At 44.9% G+C, this 24,228-nt stretch overlaps 2 protein-coding genes across 2 annotated transcripts; one reads left to right on the forward strand and one right to left on the reverse strand.

Annotated features, from left to right (window-relative positions):
• Window positions 1–2,396: 2,396 nt before the first annotated feature.
• Window positions 2,397–4,945, reverse strand: LOC139397151 (sperm microtubule associated protein 1-like). The gene is made up of 2 exons (XM_071144023.1): window positions 4,618–4,945; window positions 2,397–2,554 (listed from the first exon to the last, which is right to left on the reverse strand). The coding sequence occupies exons 1-2, from the start codon at window positions 4,943–4,945 to the stop codon at window positions 2,397–2,399; spliced, it is 486 nt and encodes a 161-aa protein (XP_071000124.1).
• Window positions 4,946–5,929: 984 nt separating this feature from the next.
• LOC139397150 (coiled-coil domain-containing protein 81-like) lies at window positions 5,930–22,609 on the forward strand (the record flags this gene model as incomplete). Its single annotated transcript, XM_071144022.1, has 11 exons — window positions 5,930–6,008; window positions 6,226–6,287; window positions 11,928–12,081; window positions 14,440–14,699; window positions 14,907–15,072; window positions 15,555–15,672; window positions 19,870–19,981; window positions 20,309–20,455; window positions 21,791–21,898; window positions 22,104–22,273; window positions 22,531–22,609. Coding segments are annotated over exons 1-11 (1,455 nt in total), but the record flags the coding sequence as incomplete, so codon positions are not given.
• Between the last annotated feature and the right edge of the window lie 1,619 nt (window positions 22,610–24,228).

Here is a 24,228-nt window from a genome sequence, read left to right on the forward strand (position 1 = left end):
CCGATCCCGAAAAAACTATGTATGGACCTCGCTTTGTGCATGGGGGCATTGTCATGCTGAAACAGGAAAGGGCCTTCCCCAAACTGTTGCCACAAAGATGGAAGCACATCCATTATTCCTCTCCCACTAAACTTTACAGCCAAACACAGATTTGTCCGTCGGACTGCCAGATTCATCAGTCCAGAGAACGTGTTTCCATTGCTCCAGTCCAATGGCGGCGAACTTTACACCACTCCAGCCGACACTTGGCATTGCGCATGGTGATCTTAGGCTTGTGTGCGGCCGCTTGACCATGGAAACTCATTTCATGAAGCTCCCAACGAACAGTTATTGTGCTGATGTTGCTTCCAGATGCAGTTTGGAACTCAGTAGTGAGTGTTGTAACCGAGGACAGACGATCTTTACGTGCTTCAGCGCTCGGCGGTCCCGTTCTGTGAGCTTGTGTGGCCTACCACTTCCCGGCTTAGCTGTTGTTGCTCCTAGACGTTTCCACTTCACAATAACAACAACAGTTGACCAGGGCAGCTCTAGCAGGATAGAAATTTGACAAACTGACTTGTTGGAAAGGTGGCATCCTATGACGGTGCCACGTTGAAAGTCACTGAGCACTTCAGTAAGGCCATTCTACTGCCAATGTTTGTCTATGGAGATTGCATGGCGGTGTGCTCGATTTTATACATCTGTCAGCAACGGGTGTGGCTGAAATAGCCAAATTGTAAGGGGCGTCCACATACTTTTGTATATATAGTGTACATCAATGGTGCTACCTGAAATCCATTGTCTGTGACAGTAGGCTATAGCAGTCTGTGACAGTAGGCTATAGCAGTCTGTGACAGTAGGCTATAGCAGTCTGTGACAGTAGGCTATAGCAGTCTGTGACAGTAGGCTATAGCAGTCTGTGACAGTAGGCTATAGCAGTCTGTGACAGTAGGCTATAGCAGTCTGTGACAGTAGGCTATAGCAGTCTGTGACAGTAGACTATAGCAGTCTGTGACAGTAGGCTATAGCAGTCTGTGACAGTAGGCTATAGCAGTCTGTGACAGTAGGCTATAGCAGTCTGTGACAGTAGGCTATAGCAGTCTGTGACAGTAGGCTATAGCAGTCTGTGACAGTAGGCTATAGCAGTCTGTGACAGTAGGCTATAGCAGTCTGTGACAGTAGGCTATAGCAGTCTGTGACAGTAGACTATAGCAGTCTGTGACAGTAGGCTATAGCAGTCTGTGACAGTAGGCTATAGCAGTCTGTGACAGTAGGCTATAGCAGTCTGTGACAGTAGACTATAGCAGTCTGTGACAGTAGGCTATAGCAGTCTGTGACAGTAGGCTATAGCAGTCTGTGACAGTAGGCTATAGCAGTCTGTGACAGTAGGCTATAGCAGTCTGTGACAGTAGGCTATAGCAGTCTGTGACAGTAGGCTATAGCAGTCTGTGACAGTAGGCTATAGCAGTCTGTGACAGTAGGCTATAGCAGTCTGTGACAGTAGGCTATAGCAGTCTGTGACAGTAGGCTATAGCAGTCTGTGACAGTAGGCTATAGCAGTCTGTGACAGTAGGCTATAGCAGTCTGTGACAGTAGGCTATAGCAGTCTGTGACAGTAGGCTATAGCAGTCTGTGACAGTAGGCTATAGCAGTCTGTGACAGTAGACTATAGCAGTCTGTGACAGTAGGCTATAGCAGTCTGTGACAGTAGGCTATAGCAGTCTGTGACAGTAGGCTATAGCAGTCTGTGACAGTAGACTATAGCAGTCTGTGACAGTAGGCTATAGCAGTCTGTGACAGTAGGCTATAGCAGTCTGTGACAGTAGGCTATAGCAGTCTGTGACAGTAGGCTATAGCAGTCTGTGACAGTAGGCTATAGCAGTCTGTGACAGTAGGCTATAGCAGTCTGTGACAGTAGGATATAGCAGTCTGTGACAGTAGGCTATAGCAGTCTGTGACAGTAGGCTATAGCAGTCTGTGACAGTAGGCTATAGCAGTCTGTGACAGTAGGCTATAGCAGTCTGTGACAGTAGGCTATAGCAGTCTGTGACAGTAGGCTATAGCAGTCTGTGACAGTAGGCTATAGCAGTCTGTGACAGTAGGCTATAGCAGTCTGTGACAGTAGGCTATAGCAGTCTGTGACAGTAGGCTATAGCAGTCTGTGACAGTAGGCTATAGCAGTCTGTGACAGTAGGCTATAGCAGTCTGTGACAGTAGGCTATAGCAGTCTGTGACAGTAGGCTATAGCAGTCTGTGAACAGAATAATACTATTGTTATATTATCACCCCAGCGTTAAGCAGAGATAAACAGGCATAAATAATGACTCATCAAGTTATAGGGTGACATTCTCTGGACGCATTTATTGTTGCTCATTGGAACTTCATAATGATGATGATACCTTTTCGGGTCGTTGGACTCAATGGAGTTGGAACGTGGTCACCTCTCCGAAGCTGGACGGGTTCCGCCGGAGGTTGGGCGTGTTGCGCCGGAACCCAAACCGCCCGTTGTAGCCTATCAGCGGCTTGATGTCCGACATGAGACCACTGTGGTTGCTCACCTGCTCTCGGGAGTAACCTGTCCGGTGCAGAGACAAGATACCAGTGACTCTGAGCAATGATGATGATAATGTAAAACCTGTATAGATGATGAATCCCATGTAGACCTACTGATGTAAAACCTGTATAGATGATCAATCCCATGTAGACCTACTGATGTAAAACCTGTATAGATGATCAATCCCATGTAGGCCTACTGATGTAAAACCTGTATAGATTATGAATCCCATGTAGGCCTACTGATGTAAAACCTGTATAGATGATGAATCCCATGTAGGCCTACTGATGTAAAACTTGTGTTGATTATGAATCCCATGTAGGCCTACTGATGTAAAACCTGTATAGATGATCAATCCCATGTAGGCCTACTGATGTAAAACCTGTATAGATTATGAATCCCATGTAGGGCTACTGATGTAAAACCTGTGTATATGATGAATCCAATGTAGACCTACTGATGTAAAACCTGTATAGATGATGAATCCCATGTAGACCTACTGATGTAAAACCTGTATTGATTATGAATCCCATGTAGACCTACTGATGTAAAACCTGTATTGATTATGAATTCCATGTAGACCTACTGATGTAAAACCTGTATAGATGATCAATCCCATGTAAACCTACTGATGTAAAACCTGTATTGATTATGAATCCCATGTAGGCCTACTGATGTAAAACCTGTATAGATGATGAATCCCATGTAGGCCTACTGATGTAACACCTGTATAGATTATGAATCCCATGTAGGCCTACTGATGTAAAACCTGTATAGTTGATGAATCCCATGTAGGTCTACTGATGTAAAACCTGTATTGATTATGAATCCCATGTAGGCCTACTGATGTAAAACCTGTATTGATTATGAATCCCATGTAGGTCTACTGATGTAAAACCTGTATAGTTGATGAATCCCATGTAGGCCTACTGATGTAACACCTGTATAGATTATGAATCCCATGTAGGCCTACTGATGTAAAACCTGTATTGATTATGAATCCCATGTAGGCCTACTGATGTAACACCTGTATAGATTATGAATCCCATGTAGGCCTACTGATGTAAAAGCTGTATAGTTGATGAATCCCATGTAGGTCTACTGATGTAAAACCTGTATTGATTATGAATCCCATGTAGACCTACTGATGTAAAACCTGTATAGATGATGAATCCCATGTAGGCCTACTGATGTAAAACCTGTATATATGATGAATCCCATGTAGACCTACTGCTAAATAAAAGTAGCTTGATTTATTGAATAGAATAGAAGGGCATGTCAGCAGGGTATAGAATAGTTTCTTCAGAATAGAACTGTAGCCTATTCTTCAGTCTCCTCCAAACTGTTTGTCACTTCACATAGCCTATAGGCCTATCTCCCCCATCCTTAATTCGATAGGTCAAAGCAATGGCATGCTTTGATTATTTCCACCTGGTGGCCAGAAAAGCCACCACCTGTAAAAAAGTAGCTGTGGATAAGAGTCAGCTAAATGACCAAATTATACAATGTAAATGTAAACTTATTTCTCTGATTCTGTGGACCTAATTTGATGTCAAACAGGACATATTATGAATCCCGTTTAATGCAAATAAATAAATAAAAAATAGAATAGAACAGCCTATATAATAGAATAGAATATCATAGAATAGAATAGAACAGCCTATATAATAGAATAGAATATCCTGGAATAGAATAGAACAGCCTATATAATAGAATAGAATATCCTAGAATAGAATAGAACAGCCTATATAATATAATAGAATATCCTAGAATAGAATAGAACAGCCTATATAATATAATAGAATATCCTATAATATAATAGAACAGCCTATATAATAGAATAAAATATCCTGGAATAGAATAGAACAGCCTATATAATAGAATAGAATATCATAGAATATAATAGAACAGCCTATATAATAGAATAGAATATCCTAGAATATAATAGAACAGCCTATATAATAGAATATAATATCCTGGAATAGAATAGAACAGCCTATATAATAGAATAGAATATCCTAGAATATAATAGAACAGCCTATATAATAGAATAGAATATCCTAGAATATAATAGAACAGCCTACCTGCTCCGACAGTGTTCCTCAGGTCTAGGGACTTTTGGGCAGCGGCGCTCTTCAGTTCCTTGTTCTCGGTCTTCTGCGGGACCCTCCGCACCGACGGGGTGGTCTTCTGTGGGACTCTCTGCACCGACGGGGTGGTCTTCTGTGGGACCCTCTGCACCGATGGGGTGGTCGTGTAGCGCGCAGCGTGGGGGTCATTGCGTGCGTCGTACCCGGGGAGCACCGACCAGAGCCGGGGGCGCATGTGTTCATACCCGAGCGCAACCGAACTGACAGCGATGCAGTCGAGCACGAACTTCTGCTCGCGCTTCTCAGGCCCAGAGTGATTCATTTTAGGCAATGCAACTCTGAAATGACAAAATATATAAAATCAGTCCACATTCAATATATACAAATTAGGCACAAAGCCTTTTAAAATAGACTTGGCTACTAAAATTGAATCATTTAAAAAAGCGGGTCAAATTCGGGCCTAACTGTGCAGTTTTTTTTATTTCACCTTTATATAACCAGGTAGGCTAGTTGAGAACAAGTTCTCATTTACAACTGTGACCTGGCCAAGATAAAGCCTAGCAATTCGACACATAAAACAACACAGAGTTACACATTACACAGCAGTGTGTGTTATTATACTTATGACCCCAATTCCAAAAATGTACGGAGAGACATGAATAGCCAAAAACACTCACATGAACAATCACAGCAAAAGCACGTAAAATCAACCCTCACTCCCCGGTCAGTTGTGCACCTGCCAATGTGCTCGTTTACACTTTACTTCAAAAGCCTGCTGAATGACGCACATTTAAGTCTTTATTACGTTTCAGCAGATATAGCTGGGAAAATTGCTTCACAAGAGGGATGCTAATGCACAATTGCTCATCTACCATTTTTGGTTAAATCGGTCTCAGAAATACAGGGACAATTTTCATGACATGAGCTATCTGGATTCAACTCGGAAGGGATCCTTAAAGTCATTATACAGGCCTATTTGCTTTTAGAAGACATGCTAAAGTTAAAATAAACGGAGTTTATAAACTTTGGCCCCAGCGCCTGTCGCTGCGGGGGGTGCAAGTGGCTATTGTGACGTCGCTCGTAGCAACAAGGTCAGCGTTGGAGTTGCGCTCCCGGGTGCATTTCCCATCGAGATTTATCACCCGAGGAGACGCACTGTAATGGGCTATCTGCAGGGGAGAATCTGGAAGGCGGGGGAGAATCTGGAAATCGGTGAATTGAGCCGAATCTGGAAGTCGGTGGATTGAGCTGAAACAACTCTGGGTTTCTTTTATTATTTTTTTAAAGAGATTTTGCTCTAATTGTCATGATGACCGACTTGCTGTCCGTGGTGTCGGAGGCGGAGAGGAAGTCCTTTCCAACCCTCTCTCAGCTCTCAGAAAACGGTCAGGACAGGACACACTTTCTAGTCTATTATATTGTACAGTTGAAAAGATCTAGCCCACCTTGCCGCATCGTAAAAACACATAGGCTATACCATTTGTTTGCAAACTTTGCACAATTTAGAATCAAGGTGTGCATGTCATTTTTTTAAAGCATTTAGCTATACGAGCAATTTTTATTTTCTGAAAATTGTTCTGAAAATGTTCTCCTTTATTTCAGACGTTGACAGCATTTGGTCGAACGTGTCATCTTTCGTGGAGCGACAGATGACCTTGCAAAAGGTAAGAGCACTTCAGAAAGTCGATATTGCCATAGTCAGTTGTCAGTCAGTTCAGCTGAACCGAGGGTATAGCAAAGGAGGAGGTTTTTAGGAGGTTGAAGTTCATTTATTCCATTTCTACACCATTTTAAAACTCTAAAATGCTATTTGATGAAGAGCAAAATCAAACAAAATGGCATCAGGCATTAATCATCACCGCGTGTAGGCTACAATCAGTAGTGGAAAAGTACCCAATTGTCATACTTGAGTAAAAGTAAAGATACCTTAATAGAAAATGACTCAAGTAATAGTGAAAGTCACCCAGTAAAAGTCTAAAAGTATTTGCTTTTAAATATACTTAAGTATCAAAGTAAATGTAATGGCAAAAATAAACTTAAGTTTCAAAAGTAAAAGCATAAATCATTATCCATTCCTTATATTAAGCAAACCAGATGCCACCATTATCTTGTTGTTGTTTTTTTTCACGGCCAGACGGGCGAACTCCAAAACTCAGATTTAATTTACAAACGAAGCATTTGTGTTTAGTGAGTCCGTGTGAATTGTACAATTTTTCTGTCCAGGTGAGCATTCGAAATGTAACGAGTACTTTTGGGTGTCGGGAGGGAAAATGTATGGAGTAAAAAGTACATTATTTTCTTTGAGAATGCAGTGGACTAAAAGTAAAAGTTGTCAAAAAATATAAATAGAAAAGTAAAGTACAGCTACCCCAAAAAACGACTTAAGTTGTATTTTAAAGTATTTTTACTTCAGTACTTTACACCCCTGGTTACAATGTCAACCACTACTCAACCTCGTCATAAATTGACTCATTTACTTGTGGAACAGTACATACAGTGAACATGAAATAGATGCATAATACAGGCTATCAAGTCACAACAAGGCCCGACATCAAATGCTGGCGTCAGTGTGAAACGATCTGGCCTTAATGGCCATGTACTCTTATAATCTCCATCTGGCACAGCCAGAAGAGGACTTGCCACCCTTCAGAGCCTGGTTCCTCTCTACCCAGTACAGCCAGAAGAGGACTGGCCACCCCTTAGAGCCTGGTTCCTCTCTACCCAGTACAGCCAGAAGAGGACTTGCCACCCCTTAGAGCCTGGTTCCTCTCTACCCAGTACAGCCAGAAGAGGACTTGCCACCCCTCAGAGCCTGGTTCCTCTCTACCCAGTACAGCCAGAAGAGGACTGGCCACCCCTCAGAGCCTGGTTCCTCTCTACCCAGTACAGCCAGAAGAGGACTGGCCACCCCTCAGAGCCTGGTTCCTCTCTACCCAGTACAGCCAGAAGAGGACTGGCCACCCTTCAGAGCCTGGTTCTTCTCTAGGTTTCTTCCTATGTTCCTGCCTTTCCAGAGAGTTTTTCCTAGCCACCGTGCTTCTACATCTGCATTGCTTGCTGTTTGGGCTTTTAGGCTGGGTTTCTGTATGAGCACTTTGTGACATCTGCTGATGTAAAAAGGACTTTTGATTGTTCGAGTAACCAGAGCATAAAACAGCTGACTGCAAATGCAAATTCTGCCAGATAAATCCTACACATGCATTGAAATAAAAGGCAGAGCCTACAATCGACAAGGACGCATGAAGACAAACAAACTCGACTAAAGAATGACGAATATCAGGAAATACAAAAGGAAAATCTACTTTTGAAAAAGTGATAAAACCACGCCCGTGATTCAGCACCTCTGATTGGACAGCGCCTCGGTACAGGAATAGGGTGGAGCTCCGTGACGTGGTGCTGAATGGATAGTGCCTCTGTCGAGTAGTCAGCTACAGGGCATTCGGAAAGCATTTAGACACCTTCCCCTTTTCCCACATTTTGTTATGTTACAGCCTTTATCTAAAATTGATTTTTTTCTAAAATAAATGTTGATTTTTTTTCTCACAAATTAATACAAATAAAAAACAGAAATACCTTACTTACATAAGCATTCAGAACCTTTGCTATGAGACTCAAAATTGAGCTCAGGTGTATCTTGTTTCGATTGATCCTCCTTGAAATGTTTCTACAACTTGATTGGAGTCCACCTGTGGTAAATTTCATTGATTAGACATGATTTGAAAGGCACACACCTGTCTATATAAGGTCCCACAGTTGACAGTGCATGTCAGAGCAAAAACCAAACCATGAGGTTGAAGGAATTGTCCATAGAGCTCCGAGACCGGATTGTGTTGATGCACAGATCTGGGGAAGTGTACCAAAACATTTTTGCAGCATTGAAGGTCCCCAAGATCACTGGTTGCCTGGCCAAACTGAGCAATCGGGGGAGAAGGGCCTTGGTCAGGGAGGTGACCAAGAACCCGATGGTCACTCTGATAGAGCTCCAGAGTTCCTCTGTGGAGATGGGAGAAACTTCCAGAAGGACAACCATCTCTGCAGCACTCCACCAATCTGGCCTTTATGGTAGAGTGGCCAGATGGAAGCCACTCCTCAGTAAAAGGCACATGACAGCTCGCTTGGAGTTTGCCAAAAGACATCTAAAGGAATACTCAGACCATGAGAAACTCTTTGGCCTGAATGCCAAGCATCACGTCTGGAGGATGCCTGGCACCATCCCTGCAGTGAAGCATGGTGGTGGCAGCATCATGCTGTGGGTATGTTTTTCAGCGACAGGGACTGTGAGACTAGTCAGGATCGAAGGAAAGATAAAAAGAGCAAGTACAGAAAGAACCTTGATGAAAACCTGCTCCAGAGCGCTCAGGACCTCAGACAGGGGCGAATATTCACCTTCCAACAGGACAACGACCCTCAGCACACAGTCAAGAGAATGCATGAGTGGCTTCGGGACAAGTGTCTGGATGTCCTTGAGAGGCCCAGCCAGAGCCTGGACTTGAACCCGATCTAAAAATCTCTGGATAGACCTGAAAATAGCAATGCTCCCCATCCAACCTGACAGCGCTTGAGAGGATCTGCAGAGAAGAATGGGAGAAACTCCCCAAATACAGGTGTGCCAAGCTTGTAGTGTCATACCCAGCAAGGCTCGAGGCTGTAATAGCTGCCAAAGGTGCTTCAAACAAAGTAAAGTACTTAGTAAAGGGTCTGATTATTTATGTAAATTTAGTATTTCAGTTTTATTTTTTAAACCTGTTTTTGCTTTGTCATTATGGGGTATTTTGTGTACATTTTAGAATAAGGCTGTAACGAAACATAATGTGGAATAAGTCAAGGGGTCTGAATACCTTCTGAATGCACTGTATATAACTAAAGTCAAGAGGTCTGAATACCTTCTGAATGCACTGTATATAACTAAAGTCAAGGGGTCTGAATACCTTCTGAATGCACTGTATATAACTAAAGTCAAGGGGTCTGAATACCTTCTGAATGCACTGTATATAACTAAAGTCAAGGGGTCTGAATACCTTCTGAATGCACTGTATATAAGTAAAGTCAAGGGGTCTGAATACCTTCTGAATGCACTGTATATAACTAAAGTCAAGAGGTCTGAATACCTTCTGAATGCACTGTATATAACTAAAGTCAAGGGGTCTGAATACCTTCTGAATGCACTGTATATAACTAAAGTCAAGGGGTCTGAATACCTTCTGAATGCACTGTATATAACTATTTAGTTTGTGACCAGTTAGAAATGTTTTGGGCACAGTTAGGTATCCTACAATGCGTATATGAAAATCATAACTGGTACGCAGATAGAAATGGTAGGATGAATTGTAAGTTGGCACTCCACATGAAAAAGGTTGCAGACTCCCCTGCTATTGGCTGTATGAAGCCACCCTTGTCGAACGGCTCGTAAGCCTACAGTGTACCTCATGGTGTCATTGTCTCGCGTGCTTCAGTCAGAGATGATCCTCATGTGCGCCAGTTCATTTGTGCGTTTCCTTTCATCTCCATGGAAGGGAAACATTCTGCGAATATTGAAGCATTGTATCAACAAACGATGTGGCTCAGAGAATATTGATTGCAACACTTCCCTGGTGTTACGTTACCTTCGCAGGTGGATTATCTGTGTGATTATTATCTATTATTATATTCCACACTATAGCTAAATAACTTAGTCATGTTTAATTACGTTTTGCCAGCAAGATAGATCTGTAAAAATATCTAATTTTAACTGCGGAAGATTTACAAGCAAGACCGATAGAGTGAAAGATGGAAATGCATGGTTGTTTATTCCAGAGGCAGGTAGGCTACAGGTAGGGATCAGGTAGACTACAGGTAGGGATCAGGTAGGCTACAGGTAGGGATCAGGCATCCGGCTCTTTGTCCTCTGTACCTGTGTCGCCTCCTCTTGCAAATAACGGGGATGATGGCACTGTCGGGTGTTTGGAGAATGTCTTGTGCTTCTTGCTTGTTGAAGAAAAAACTGTAAGATACGGTTTCAGAAACATTATGTACAAAATAAGTTACAAATAACGCAAAAACCCCCCACATAATAGCACAATTAGTCGGGCGCCCGTAAAACTGCTGCCATTTCTTCCGGCGCCATTTTGTATTCTAGCCTATGGGGCAAATGAATACAAATATCAATTAGGCCAACAGTTATCACAGCCTATATTTTAAGAGCAATAAAATAGTTTTTTTTATTTCGAATGGTCACCAAAAACAAGGGCTCCCTCACTTCTCAATTCAATCAATCCCTGGCTATCAGATTACAACAAGGTTTATACAAGGTAGAGTTCAAAATGCCGACATCAAACAAAACAATCGGCGCACTGACTAAACAGCTGACTGGCAAACTGGCACCGTCTCTGTTCTCCGCTTTCTACAAGTGAGAGAAAAGGGCGCAGGCTGCTGTTCTCTACTTTCTACAAGTGAGAGAAAAGGGCGCAGGCAGCTGCTCTCTGCTTTCTACAAGTGAGAGAAAAGGGCGCAGGCTGCTGTTCTCTGCTTTCTACAAGTGAGAGAAAGGGGCGCAGGCTGCTGTTCTCTGCTTTCTACAAGTGAGAGAAAAGGGCGCAGGCTGCTGCTCTCTGCTTTCTACAAGTGAGAGAAAGGGGCGCAGGCTGCTGTTCTCTGCTTTCTACAAGTGAGAGAAAAGGGCGCAGGCTGCTGTTCTCTGGTTTCTACAAGTGAGAGAAAAGGGCGCAGGCTGCTGTTCTCTACTTTCTACAAGTGAGAGAAAAGGGCGCAGGCTGCTGTTCTCTACTTTCTACAAGTGAGAGAAAAGGGCGCAGGCTGCTGTTCTCTACTTTCTACAAGTGAGAGAAAAGGGCGCAGGCAGCTGCTCTCTGCTTTCTACAAGTGAGAGAAAAGGGCGCAGGCTGCTGTTCTCTACTTTCTACAAGTGAGAGAAAGGGGCGCAGGCTGCTGTTCTCTGAGCGATGCCAGTCAGCCAATAAAACCAGCTGTTGTATTTTAATTGGGATTGGAATTAATTTAATTTAACTTTACTTTTTTGGTCTGTGTATGAATATAATTCTGAAATTGGACTATTTTTCATGTAACAGATTTGAAACTGGCAACTATTTTATTGCCCAATTTTCAGTGAGATTAAGAAATATTTTAGCTTTGAGGACAGTCAGGAGACATTAGAGAATTAAATATGACATATCATAAATAGTAGAGGCATAAATAGTCATGATGTCTTTCAGCTATATTCATCATCAGGTCTAGGAGAACTGGTTGACGACTTGTTGTGTCTGTCTGTCTGTCTGTCTGTCTGTCTGTCTGTCTGTCTGTCTGTACAGGGGGTCTACATTGCAGGCCTGGGATCCTTCACCTTCTCTCAGCAGAAGCTGGACGTAGGCAACAAGTTTGTTTTGATCCAGCGACCCATCTTCCTGCTCTCTGAGAAGCTGTCCCAGTCACACGGCCTCAAGCAGGTCAAACCGCTGTCTGCAGGTGAGTGGCGATGGGCCAAGAACACACACACACACACGCGCGCGCGCGAGTACGCGTACGCACGCACACAGACAGACACACACATGAGACATCTTCTGTTAACGCTGGCGCGTTTATGTGAACGATCGCAGATATCAAGCCTGAGTTGTGTGTCTGTGCGCTATACAAAATTGTGCTGATAGCCCGCTGAGCTAAAGCCTGGGCAGTAGCTTGGGGAACTAGTACAATTCTTCAGGTGCCAGGAAAGATGATTAATCAACCCTCTTCCATTATGTTACACTGAAACCAGCAATGTGTCCCATAGAAACACTATGTTACACTGATACCAGCAATGTGTCCCATAGAAACACTATGTTACACTGATACCAGCAATGTGTCCCATAGAAACACTATGTTACACTGAAACCAGCAATGTGTCCCATAGAAACACTATGTTACACTGATACCAGCAATGTGTCCCATAGAAACACTATGTTACACTGATACCAGCAATGTGTCCCATAGACACACTATGTTACACTGAAACCAGCAATGTGTCCCATAGAAACACTATGTTACACTGATACCAGCAATGTGTCCCATAGAAACACTATGTTACACTGATACCAGCAATGTGTCCCATAGAAACACTATGTTACACTGATACCAGCAATGTGTCCCATAGAAACACTATGTTACACTGATACCAGCAATGTGTCCCATAGACACACTATGTTACACTGATGCCAGCAATGTGTCCCATAGAAACACTATGTTACACTGATACCAGCAATGTGTCCCATAGAAACACTATGTTACACTGATACCAGCAATGTGTCCCATAGACACACTATGTTACACTGATACCAGCAATGTGTCCCATAGAAACACTATGTTACACTGATACCAGAAATGTGTCCCATAGAAACACTATGTTACACTGATACCAGCAATGTGTCCCATAGACACAGTATGTTACACTGATACCAGCAATGTGTCCCATAGAAACACTATGATGAAAGAGAATGAATGAGAAAACCCAGTGCACAGCTTTTAGCAGGAGCAAAAAGTCCGTTCTAGTCATTGTATTTCTATGCGTGTGCCTGTGCCACCCGTCTGTCCGTCCGTCGTCACAGCAGGGGATGTGCCACTGGTCCAGCTCAACTTCCCAGCCCTGTCTGTGGAGAGCATGTTGGGGGTGGGATAGAGAGAGCCATCTTGGTGTGTTCATATGTCTGTCTGTGGAGAGCATGTTGGGGGTGGGATAGAGAGAGCCATCCCTGTCTGTGGAGAGCATGTTGGGGTGGGATAGAGAGAGCTATCTTGGTGTGTTTAATATGTCTGTCTGTGGAGAGCATGTTGGGAATGCGATAGAGAGAGCCATCTTGGTGTGTTTAATATGTCTGTCTGTGAAGAGCATGTTGGGAGTGGGATAGAGAGAGCCATCTCTGTCTGTGGAGAGCATGTTGGGGGTGGGATAGAGAGAGCCATCTCTGTCTGTGGAGAGCATGTTGGGGGTGGGATAGAGAGAGCCATCTTGGTGTGTTAATATGTCTGTCTGTGGAGAGCATGTTGGGAATGCGATAGAGAGAGCCATCTTGGTGTGTTTAATATGTCTGTCTGTGGAGAGCATGTTGGGAGTGGGATAGAGAGAGCCATCTCTGTCTGTGGAGAGCATGTTGGGGGTGGGATAGAGAGAGCCATCTCTGTCTGTGGAGAGCATGTTGGGGGTGGGATAGAGAGAGCCATCTCTGTCTGTGGAGAGCATGTTGGGGGTGGGATAGAGAGAGCCATCTCTGTCTGTGGAGAGCATGTTGGAAGTGGAATAGAGAGAGCCATCTCTGTCTGTGGAGAGCATGTTGGGGGTGGGATAGAGAGAGCCATCTCTGTCTGTGGAGAGCATGTTGGGGGTGGGATAGAGAGAGCCATCTTGGTGTGTTCATATGTCTGTCTGTGGAGAGCATGTTGGGGGTGGGATAGAGAGAGCCATCTTGGTGTGTTCATATGTCTGTCTGTGGAGAGCATGTTGGAAGTGGAATAGAGAGAGCCATCTCTGTCTGTGGAGAGCATGTTGGGGGTGGGATAGAGAGAGCCATCTCTGTCTGTGGAGAGCATGTTGGGAGTGGGATAGAGAGAGAGCCATCTTGGTGTGTTAATATGTCTGTCTGTGGAGAGCATGTTGGGAGTGGGATAGAGAGAGCCATCTTGGCGTGGCTGAATCTTACCCAACCCAGGTTGTCTGTCTATACACGACTGCTGAGCTAAAGCCTATAGCTTTAACCTGGATAACTAAGTCTTCAGGTCTTAAGACAAGCTGGTTAATCATCACAGGAGACCAGTACACTAACACTAGGAATGTGTGTAATCCATCTATCACAGCAGGGGATGTGCCACTAGTCCAGCTCAACTTCACAGCCCTGTCTGTGGAGAGCCCGTTTGAGCGTCACGTGGTGGAGGGCTGTGTGAGAGAGACTCTGCTGGTGTTGCTGAGAGCCGTGGCCGCCGGACGCCCAGTCCTCTTCACCTTCCACGCCATCGGAGAGCTGTTGTTCTGCCAGAGCAAAGTCAAGATGAAGTTCTACCACGACTTTGTCACCGCCTTGGACGGCAGCGGGAAGCTGCTCTTGGCACTCTCCAATGTCAGTAGGGTGGATTAGATATGTCATGTAGGTAGTGTGTGTATGGGGGTTGGGTAGGGTGTGTGTGTGTGTGTGTGTGTGTGTGTGTGTGTGTGTGTGTGTGCGTGTGTCAGACAGAGAGAGAGAGAGTGAGCAGGTGTGTATGATTGTACAAGTGCGTTTGTATTTGTGTTGATGACAATTCCCCTACTCCACTCTCTATCCCAGAGACCTGGCACCAGCAACTCTGTCCTGTTTGAGAGATCCAGCATAACAGGGACCAGCAACACCATCATCCTCCCCAGGATCTCTTCCGAACAGGGGGGGAAGGACTGGGGAGAGGAGGCCCTGGCCCAGGTCCAGACAGACTCAGACAGGAAGGAGAAGAAGAGAGGTGAGGGAGAGACAGTGGTGTAATCTAGTCCTCTAAAAACAAGGGTTTTTATGGCCAAATTCAACTGATGACCATATTCAACTGATGACCATATTCAACTGATGACCATATTCAATTGATGACCATATTCAACTGATGACCATATTCAACTGATGACCATATTCAATTGATGACAATATTCAATTGATGACCATATTCAACTGATGACCATATTCAACTGATGACCATATTCAACTGATGACCATATTTATTTGATTTGGATTAACTCAGTGAATATCTCGATCAGATTGAGGGGTTTTAATGGGTGTAACGTCTCTGGTGAGAGATATGTGTTGGGGCTCACTTAACCTTGATAACCCCAGTGTTGGAGAGAAAGGTAAGTTAATATAACATTATGTAGACTTGGGCATATCCCAGAACATGTATTTCTCTTCATCTGCCGAGTCTTTCTCACCTGTAGTTATGTTACCATGTTTACCCAGAATCCCTGGGGACTCCGCAGTCCAGATCCAGACACACCCTGCACCCAGCCAAGGTCAACGGGATCAGTCTCACTGATGACCTGGAGCCCAGACCTCCAGCGGAGACCAACACTGACAGGTACTGTCGGCCTCACTGCTAACCCCAGCCGTTGTCAGCTAACACTGCTAACCCCAGCTATTGTCGGCCTCACTGTTAACCCCAGCTGTTGTCGGCCTCACTGTTAACCCCAGCTGTTGTCGGCCTCACTGCTAACCCCAGCTATTGTCGGCCTCACTGCTAACCCCAGCTATTGTCGGCCTCACTGCTAACCCCAGCTATTGTCGGCCTCACTGCTAACCCCAGCTATTGTCGGCTAACACTGCTAACCCCAGCTATTGTCGGCCTCACTTCTAACCCCAGTTATCGTCGGACTCACTGCTAACCCCAGCTATTCTCGGCCTCACTGCTAACCCCAGCTATTGTCGGCTAACACTGCTAACCCCAGCTATTGTCGGCTAACACTGCTAACCCCGGCTATTCTCAGCCTCACTGCTAACCCCAGCTATTGTCGGCTAACACTGCTAACCCCAGCTATTGTCGGCCTCACTGCTAACCCCAGCTATTGTCGGCCTCACTGCTAACCCCAGCTATTGTCGGCCTCACTGCTAACCCTAGCTATTGTCGGCCTCACTGCTAACCCCAGCTGTTGTCGGCCTCACTGCTAACCCCAGCTATTGTCAGCCTCACTGCTAACCCCAGCTATTGTCGGCCTCACTGCTAACCCCAGCTATTGCTGGCCTCCCTGCTAACCCTAGCTATTGTCGGCTAACACTGTTAACCCCAGCTATTGTCGGCTAACACTGTTAACCCCAGCTATTGTCGGTCTCACTGCTAACCCCAGCTATTGTCGGCTAACACTGTTAACCCCAACTATTGTCGGCTAACACTGTTAACCCCAGCTATTGTCGGCTAACACTGCTAACCTCATCTCCTACTGACCAGGCTGCATCCCACATGGCACCATATTCCATATGTTAAGTAGTGCACTACTTCATAGGGCTTTGATCAAAGGGAGTGCACTGCATAAGGAATAGGGTGCCATTTGGGACATTCCCACACACTGCCACAGGATAGTGAGTGACGCTTGACCCTGGTTGGTCTCTCCTTTAAACCTGTTAATCCAGGACAGAGACACAAGACCCTGGTTGGTCTCTCCTCTAACCCTGTTACTCCAGGACTGTAACACAAGACCCTGGTTGGTCTCTCCTCTAACCCTGTTACTCCAGGACTGTAACACAAGACCCTGGTTGGTTTCTCCTTTAAACCTGTTAATCCAGGACTGTAACACAAGACCCTGGTTGGTCTCTCCTCTAACCCTGTTAATCCAGGACAGAGACACAAGACCCTGGTTGGTCTCTCCTCTAACCCTGTTAATCTAGGACTGTAACACAGGAGGGAACTTGTGAGAGGGTACTTGTGTCAAATCAAATAAAATCAAATAAAATGTTATTTGTCACACACACATGGTTAGCAGATGTTAATGCGAGTGTAGCGAAATGCTTGTGCTTCTAGTTCCGACAATGCAGTAATAACCAACGAGTAATCTAGCTAACAATTCCAAAACTACTACCTTATACACACAAGTGTAAAGGGATAAAGAATATGTACATAAAGATATATGAATGAGTGATGGTACAGAGCAGCATAGGCAAGATGCAGTAGATGGTATTGAGTACAGTATATACATATGAGATGAGTATGTAAACAAAGTGGCATAGTTTAAAGTGGCTAGTGATACATGTATTACATAAAGATGCAGTAGATGATATAGAGTACAGTATATACGTATACATATGAGATAAATAATGTAGGGTATGTAAACATTATATTAAGTAGCATTGTTTAAAGTGGCTAGTGATATATTTTACATCAATTCTCATCAATTCCCATTATTAAAGTGGCTGGAGTTGAGTCAGTGTGTTGGCAGCAGCCACTCAATGTTAGTGGTGGCTGTTTAACAGTCTGATGGCCTTGAGATAGAAGCTGTTTTTCAGTCTCTCAGTCCCAGCTTTGAAGCACTGTTACTGTCCTGTCCTGGGGTAGTGGCTCCATGAATGATGCAGCTCTCCCTGTGTGGGACAGTTCCTCACCTGTCACCACCTGATCATTCAGACAGTGTGCCCTGAGGTTTAGTCTGCCCTGTACCCCCCACAGTGGTCCTGTGGCCCTGGGCTCTGAAACTAGACCCCTCTGGACTTTTATCTGTCCATACAGACACTGCCTGCGTCCCAAATGACACCCTATTCCCTATATAGTGCACTACTTTTGACCAGGACCCATCAGGAAACCCTGAATATATATATATATATATCAGTAGAGAGAGTTGGGTCAATGCTGTTGAACGGTCTGAGAGCGTCTCTTTCTCCTGCACAGCCGGAGCCAAGTGATAATTGAAGTCTTCCACATTGTGCTGTTTATTAATACTAGTTTGGTAAACTTATGAAGATGTACGGTGAAAGCAGATATGCAGTTTGTTGACACTACAACACACTACAGACTTGGATACACATTATCCAACATTTTGATCAATAAAAACATCTGTTAAATCCGCTACTCTGTTTTGCTTGTTTACAGCGGGTCATTTCACAGGGAACTGTCGCAGGCGCTCACGTATTGTTACATGTTGACAATAACGGCGTGAAACCTCTTAGGGCTAGGGGGCAGTGTTCGGAAGTTCGGATAAATGACGTTCCCAAAGTAAATTGCCTGTTACTCAGGCCCAGAAGCTAGGATATGCATATAATTGGTAGCATTGGATAGAAAAGTTTCTAAAACTGTTAAAATAATGTCTGTGAGTATAACAGAACTGATATTGCAGGCGAAAACCAGATGAAAATCCATCCAGATTTTTTTTTTTGAGGTGACTGCCCATTCAAATGCTTGTTTATGGGAAAATCAAAGGAAATCCTCCCATATTGCAGTTGGCTTCCACTAGATGTCAACAGTCTTTAGAAAGGGTTTCAGGCTTTTTTTGTTGAAAAATTAGCTAGAATTTGTAGTTTTTCAAGGTGGCTCTCATTTGGACTGTAGTCTTGAGGGCGAGAACTTCATTATTTATCTCCGGGATTGAACACACTATTCTCCATCTTAAATTTGATTGTTTATTTACATATTAGGGTACCTGTGGATTGATTAGAAACGTTGTTTGACTTGTTTAGACGAGGTTTATTGGTAACTTTTGGGATTCCTTTGTATGCATGTTGAACTAGTGGAACGGGTGGATTACTGAATGAAACACGCCAACTAAACAGACTTTTTGGGATATAAAGAAGGACTTTATCGAACAAAACAACCATTTGTTGTGTAGCTGGGACCCTTGGGATTGCAAACAGAGGAAGATCTTCAAAAGTAAGTGATTTATTTTATCGCTATTCCTGACTTTTGTGACATCTCTGCTGGTTTGTAAAATGTTTTTAATGCTTTTGTGTGTGGGGCTCTGTCCTCAGATAATCACATTGTATGCTTTCGCCGTAAGGCCTTTTTGAAATCTGACAAGCATCTGGATTAACAAGAAATTAAGCTTTTAAATGATGTAGGACACTTGTATGTTCATGAATGTTTAATATTACGATTTTGTAATTGGAATTTGGCGCACTCCAGCTTCGCTCTCGATTTTGATCCCGGTAACGGGATCCGTGCGCTAAGAGGTTTTAACATGGTGTCCGTTATAAAACCTGGCCCAACTCTCTTAATGTATGACTCTGAGGAAACCCATAGGGCTCTGGGCAAAAGCAGTGCATTATATAGGGATTAGGGTGCCATGGGCCCTGGTCAAAAGTAGTGCACTATATAGGGAATAGGGTGCCATTCGAGACGCATTGTAGGCAACTGCCTGTATTCAGTGTTTGTCACCAGTTCAAGTGGAAAGTACTGCTGGTCACTATTGACTATCCAGAGAGTCCTCTCCCTGATTAAAATAAATACCGCTGGTCAACATTGATTGGCCAGAGAGTCTTCTCCCTGATTAAAATAAATACAGCTGGTCATCATTGATTGGCCAGACAGTCCACTCTTTGATTAACAGGAAAGAAAGGAAACCAATCCTTCGTCCCACATGGCACCCAATTCCCTACACACTGCACTTCTTTTGGTCAAACGAAGTGCACTATGGGAAAAGGGTGCCATTTGGGGTATATAACCAGATGTATTTTGGTCTCCCAGGACTGTGGTTGAATAGCCCCTGATCTGAAAGATAACCCAGGACTGTGGCTGAATAGCCCCTGAGCTGAAAGATAACCCAGGACTGCTATCTGTTTCCAACCTGCTGTCCTGTAGGTCCACAGTGTCTATCTTACCACTGGAGGGCGCTGCTCTGAAGGAGGGGAAGGTGAAGAGGGGGGACTCTCATCTGGACATGCCCTGTGTCAACCACAACAGGGCTGGACAGGTGTGTGTGTGTGTGTGTGTGTGTGTGCCGGACACTCTGCTTTTGTGGGTGTGTATGAGGTGTATCAATCAATGAATAACTGTGTGTTTCCCTATAGGAGTTGTGTTACCTGTGTATATAACATCACCTATCCTTCTCTATAGGAGTTGTGTTACCTGTGTATATAACATCACCTATCCTTCCCTATAGGAGTTGTGTTACCTGTATATATAATATCACCTACCCTTCCCTATAGGAGTTGTGTTACCTGTATATATAACATCACCTATGCTTCCCTATAGGAGTTGTGTTACCTGTGTATATAACATCACCTATCCTTCCCTATAGGAGTTGTGTTACCTGTGCATGCAGCGGGCCCAGCGTAACATCCCCCACTACCTGGCAGAGGAGAGGCTGACAGAACAGCAGGAGGAGGAGAAGGTGTTACAGTTCAACGAGCAGCGCAGAGACCAGTACTACCTACAGAGGGAGCAGGTGAGGCCAACACCACTCTGATGATGAGATGAGGAACATGTTCCCTGTTGTCTTTTACTCTTTGTCTTGGAGTGATGAATAGACAGAATACTACTAGACTGAAAGCCAGGGGGAGAGTCTGCATTAGTAATTCTGTTTTAGTCCTGGAGTCACATTAAACTCAGTAGACAGATTAAACTCTGTAGTCAGATTAAACTCAGTAGTCAGATTAAACTCGGTAGTCAGATTAAACTCAGTAGTCAGATTAAACTCTGTAGTCAGATTAAACTCAGTATTCAGATTAAACTCAGTAGTCAGATTAAACTCAGTAGTTAAACTCAGTAGTCAGATTAAACTCAGTAGTCAGATTAAACTCGGTAGTCAGATTAAACTCAGTAGTCAGATTAAACTCAGTAGTCAGATTAAACTCGGTAGTCAGATTAAACTCAGTAGTCAGATTAAACTCGGTAGTCAGATTAAACTCGGTAGTCAGATTAAACTCAGTAGTTACATTAAACTCAGTAGTCAGATTAAACTCGGTAGTCAGATTAAACTCGGTAGTCAGATTAAACTCAGTAGTTACATTAAACTCAGTAGTCAGACTAAACTCAGTAGTCAGATTAAACTCAGTAGTCAGATTAAACTCGGTAGTCAGATTAAACTCAGTAGTCAGATTAAACTCAGTAGTCAGATTAAACTCAGTAGTCAGATTAAACTCGGTAGTCAGATTAAACTCGGTAGTTGCATTAAACTCAGTAGTCAGATTAAACTCAGTAGTCACATTAAACTCAGTAGTCACATTAAACTCAGTAGTCAGATTAAACTCAGTAGCGAGGTGACACTGAGCCTGTGTGTATTTGTGGTGTGGTGGTATGTGTTTATTTTTGATGTGGTGTGTGTGTGTGTGTGTGTGTGTGTGTGTGTGTGTGTGTGTGTGTGTATTTGTGATGTGGTGTGGGGGTGTGTGTATATTTGTGACGTGGTGGTGTGTGTGTGGGGGGGTGTGTGTATTTGTAATGTGGTGTGGGGGTGTGTGTGTATTTGTGACGTGGTGGTGTGTGTGTGTGTGTATTTGTGATGTGGTGTGGTTGTGTGTGTGTATATGTGGTGTGGTGTGTGTGTCTTTGTGATGTGGTGTGGGGGTGTGTGTATTTGTGTTGTGGTGGTGGTGTGTGTGTGTGTGTGTGTGTGTGTGTGTGCGTGTGTGTATTTGTGATGTGGTGGTGTGTGTGTGTGTGTGTGTGTGTGTGTGTGTATTTGTGATGTGGTGGTGTGTGTGTGTATTTGTGATGTGGTGGTGTGTGTGTGTGTGTGTGTGTGTGTGTGTGTGTGTGTGTGTGTGTGTGTGTGTGTTAGGCGGACCGTCTGGAGATACGTGAGAACAACCAGAAGGTGGCAGCGTTCAACCTGGCAGTGTCTGAAGCCATGAAGGAGAAGAAGGTTGCTCGCTCCTCCCACTTCCATGTGAGCCCTGGCCTTGTCCAATCAGCACACTGATCTTCAGGGGGTTTAAGTGTTCTAGAGTTCAAATGGTCCACAGCTTTTCAGTTGCTGCATTCAGCATGCATTGGTCTATGCACAGTTACTATTGCAACACTTAGCCAATGGTCTAAACTTATCAATGAATGATGTCGTGATGATATTGAACCCCCCACCCCTCCCCCCACAGGATTCGTACATCTTCAGGGGCCGTCCCCTCACCCCTCCCAGGGTCCATAAGCAGCGCGGCTACATGCGGGATCTGCGGGCCCAGGCGGAGTGGAGGAAGGGCCAGGTCAGCCAGACTCAGCAGGACCAGGAGCTCATCGACCTGCTACAACAGGTCCAGCTGGCACAGGAGTAGGTGATGCACCTGAGTCCCATATGGCACCCCATTCCCTATGTAGTGCACTACTTAGTTTTGACCAGGGCTCTTCAGTGCACTATAAAGGGAGTAGGGTACCACGTCAATATGTTTGTCTAAGAGGAAGTGCACCTGCTGCAATGAACCCATGTCAACAGGCCTGTGGTCTCTACTGTACATACAGAATGCTGTGGTCATTGTACAGTCTGTTGCTCAGTTTCGACAGTGTGTGAATAGCTATTGTGTGTCTCAGAATCGCCTTGCAAAAGTCCCAGCAGCTCCACCTGAGACAGAAGAACACTAGCTGCTACAAGAAAGCCCTGGATACACAGGTAAGAGTCTGTCCTACCATATATTATATAGCATACTTACCAGACTCTACCTACCAGACCCTACCTACCAGACCATACCTTCCAGACCAGACCTAACAGACCAGACCTACCAGACCAGACCATACCTACCATACTTAACAGACCTTACCTACCAGACCTACCAGACCATACCTACCAGGCCATACCTACCTGGCCAGACCTACCAGACCATACCTACCAGGCCATACCTACCAGGCCATACCTACCTGGCCAGACCTACCAGACCATACCTACCTGGCCAGACCTACCAGACAATACCTACCAGACCATACCTACCAGGCCATACCTACCAGGCCATACCTACCTGGCCAGACCTACCAGACCATACCTACCTGGCCAGACCTACCAGACCATACCTAACAGACCATACCTACCAGACCAGACCTACATACCTACCATACCTACCAGACCAGACCGTACCTACCATACCTAACAGACCATACCTACCAGGCCATACCTACCTGGCCAGACCTACCAGACCATACCTACCAGGCCATACCTACCAGGCCATACCTACCTGGCCAGACCTACCAGACCATACCTACCTGGCCAGACCTACCAGACCATACCTAACAGACCATACCTACCAGACCAGACCTACATACCTACCAGACCATACCTACCAGACCAGACCTACCATACCTACCAGGCCATACCTACCAGGACATACCTACCAGACCATACCTACCAGACCCTACCTACCAGACCATACCTACCAGACCATACCTACCAGACCCTACCTACCTGGCCAGACCTACCAGACCAGACCTACCAGGCAATCCTTACCAGACCATACCTTCCAGGACATACCTACCAGACCTACCATACCTATCAGACCAGACCTACCAGGCCATACCTACCAGATCAGACTACCAGACCCTATCTACCAGACCGGACCATATCTACCAGAACATACCTACCAGGCCAGACCTACCAGACCATACCTACCAGACCATACCTACCAGACCAGACCTACCAGACCATACCTACCGGACCATATCTACCAGAACATACCTACCAGGCCAGACCTACCAGACCAGACCTACCAGGCCATACCTACCAGACCATACCTACCAGACCATACCTACCGGACCATATCTACCAAAACATACCTACCAGGCCAGACCTACCAGAACATACCTACCAGGCTAGACCTACCAGAACATACCTACCAGACCAGATCTACCAGACCACACCTACCAGACCACACCTACCAGGCCAGACCTACCAGACCATACCTACCAGACCATACCTACCAGACCCTCCCTACCAGACCACACCTACCAGACCACACCTACCAGACCACACCTACCAGACCACACCTACCAGACCAGACCACACCTACCAGACCACACCTACCAGACCAGACCATGCCTACCAGACAATACCTACCAGATCAGACCTACCAGACCACACCTACCAGACCAGACCTACCAGACCAGACCTACCAGACCCTCCCTACCAGACCAGACCTACCAGACCATACCTACCAGACCCTACCTACCATACCTACCAGCCCCTTCCTACCAGGCCAGACCTACCAGGCCAGACCTACCCAACCAAACCTACCATACCAGACC

This window comes from Oncorhynchus clarkii, unplaced genomic scaffold (genome assembly GCF_045791955.1).
Source record: "Oncorhynchus clarkii lewisi isolate Uvic-CL-2024 unplaced genomic scaffold, UVic_Ocla_1.0 unplaced_contig_13735_pilon_pilon, whole genome shotgun sequence".
NCBI classification, from domain to species: domain Eukaryota; kingdom Metazoa; phylum Chordata; class Actinopteri; order Salmoniformes; family Salmonidae; genus Oncorhynchus; species Oncorhynchus clarkii.

Excerpts from the sequence above, each read along its gene's own strand:
- LOC139397151 (XM_071144023.1), bottom strand. The coding sequence starts at position 4,945 with ATGAATCACTCTGGGCCTGAGAAGCGCGAGCAGAAGTTCGTGCTCGAC. Across the intron at positions 2,555-4,617 it reads GAGGAACACTGTCGGAGCAG|GTTACTCCCGAGAGCAGGTG; the intron begins GTAGGCTGTTCT and ends TGCACCGGACAG.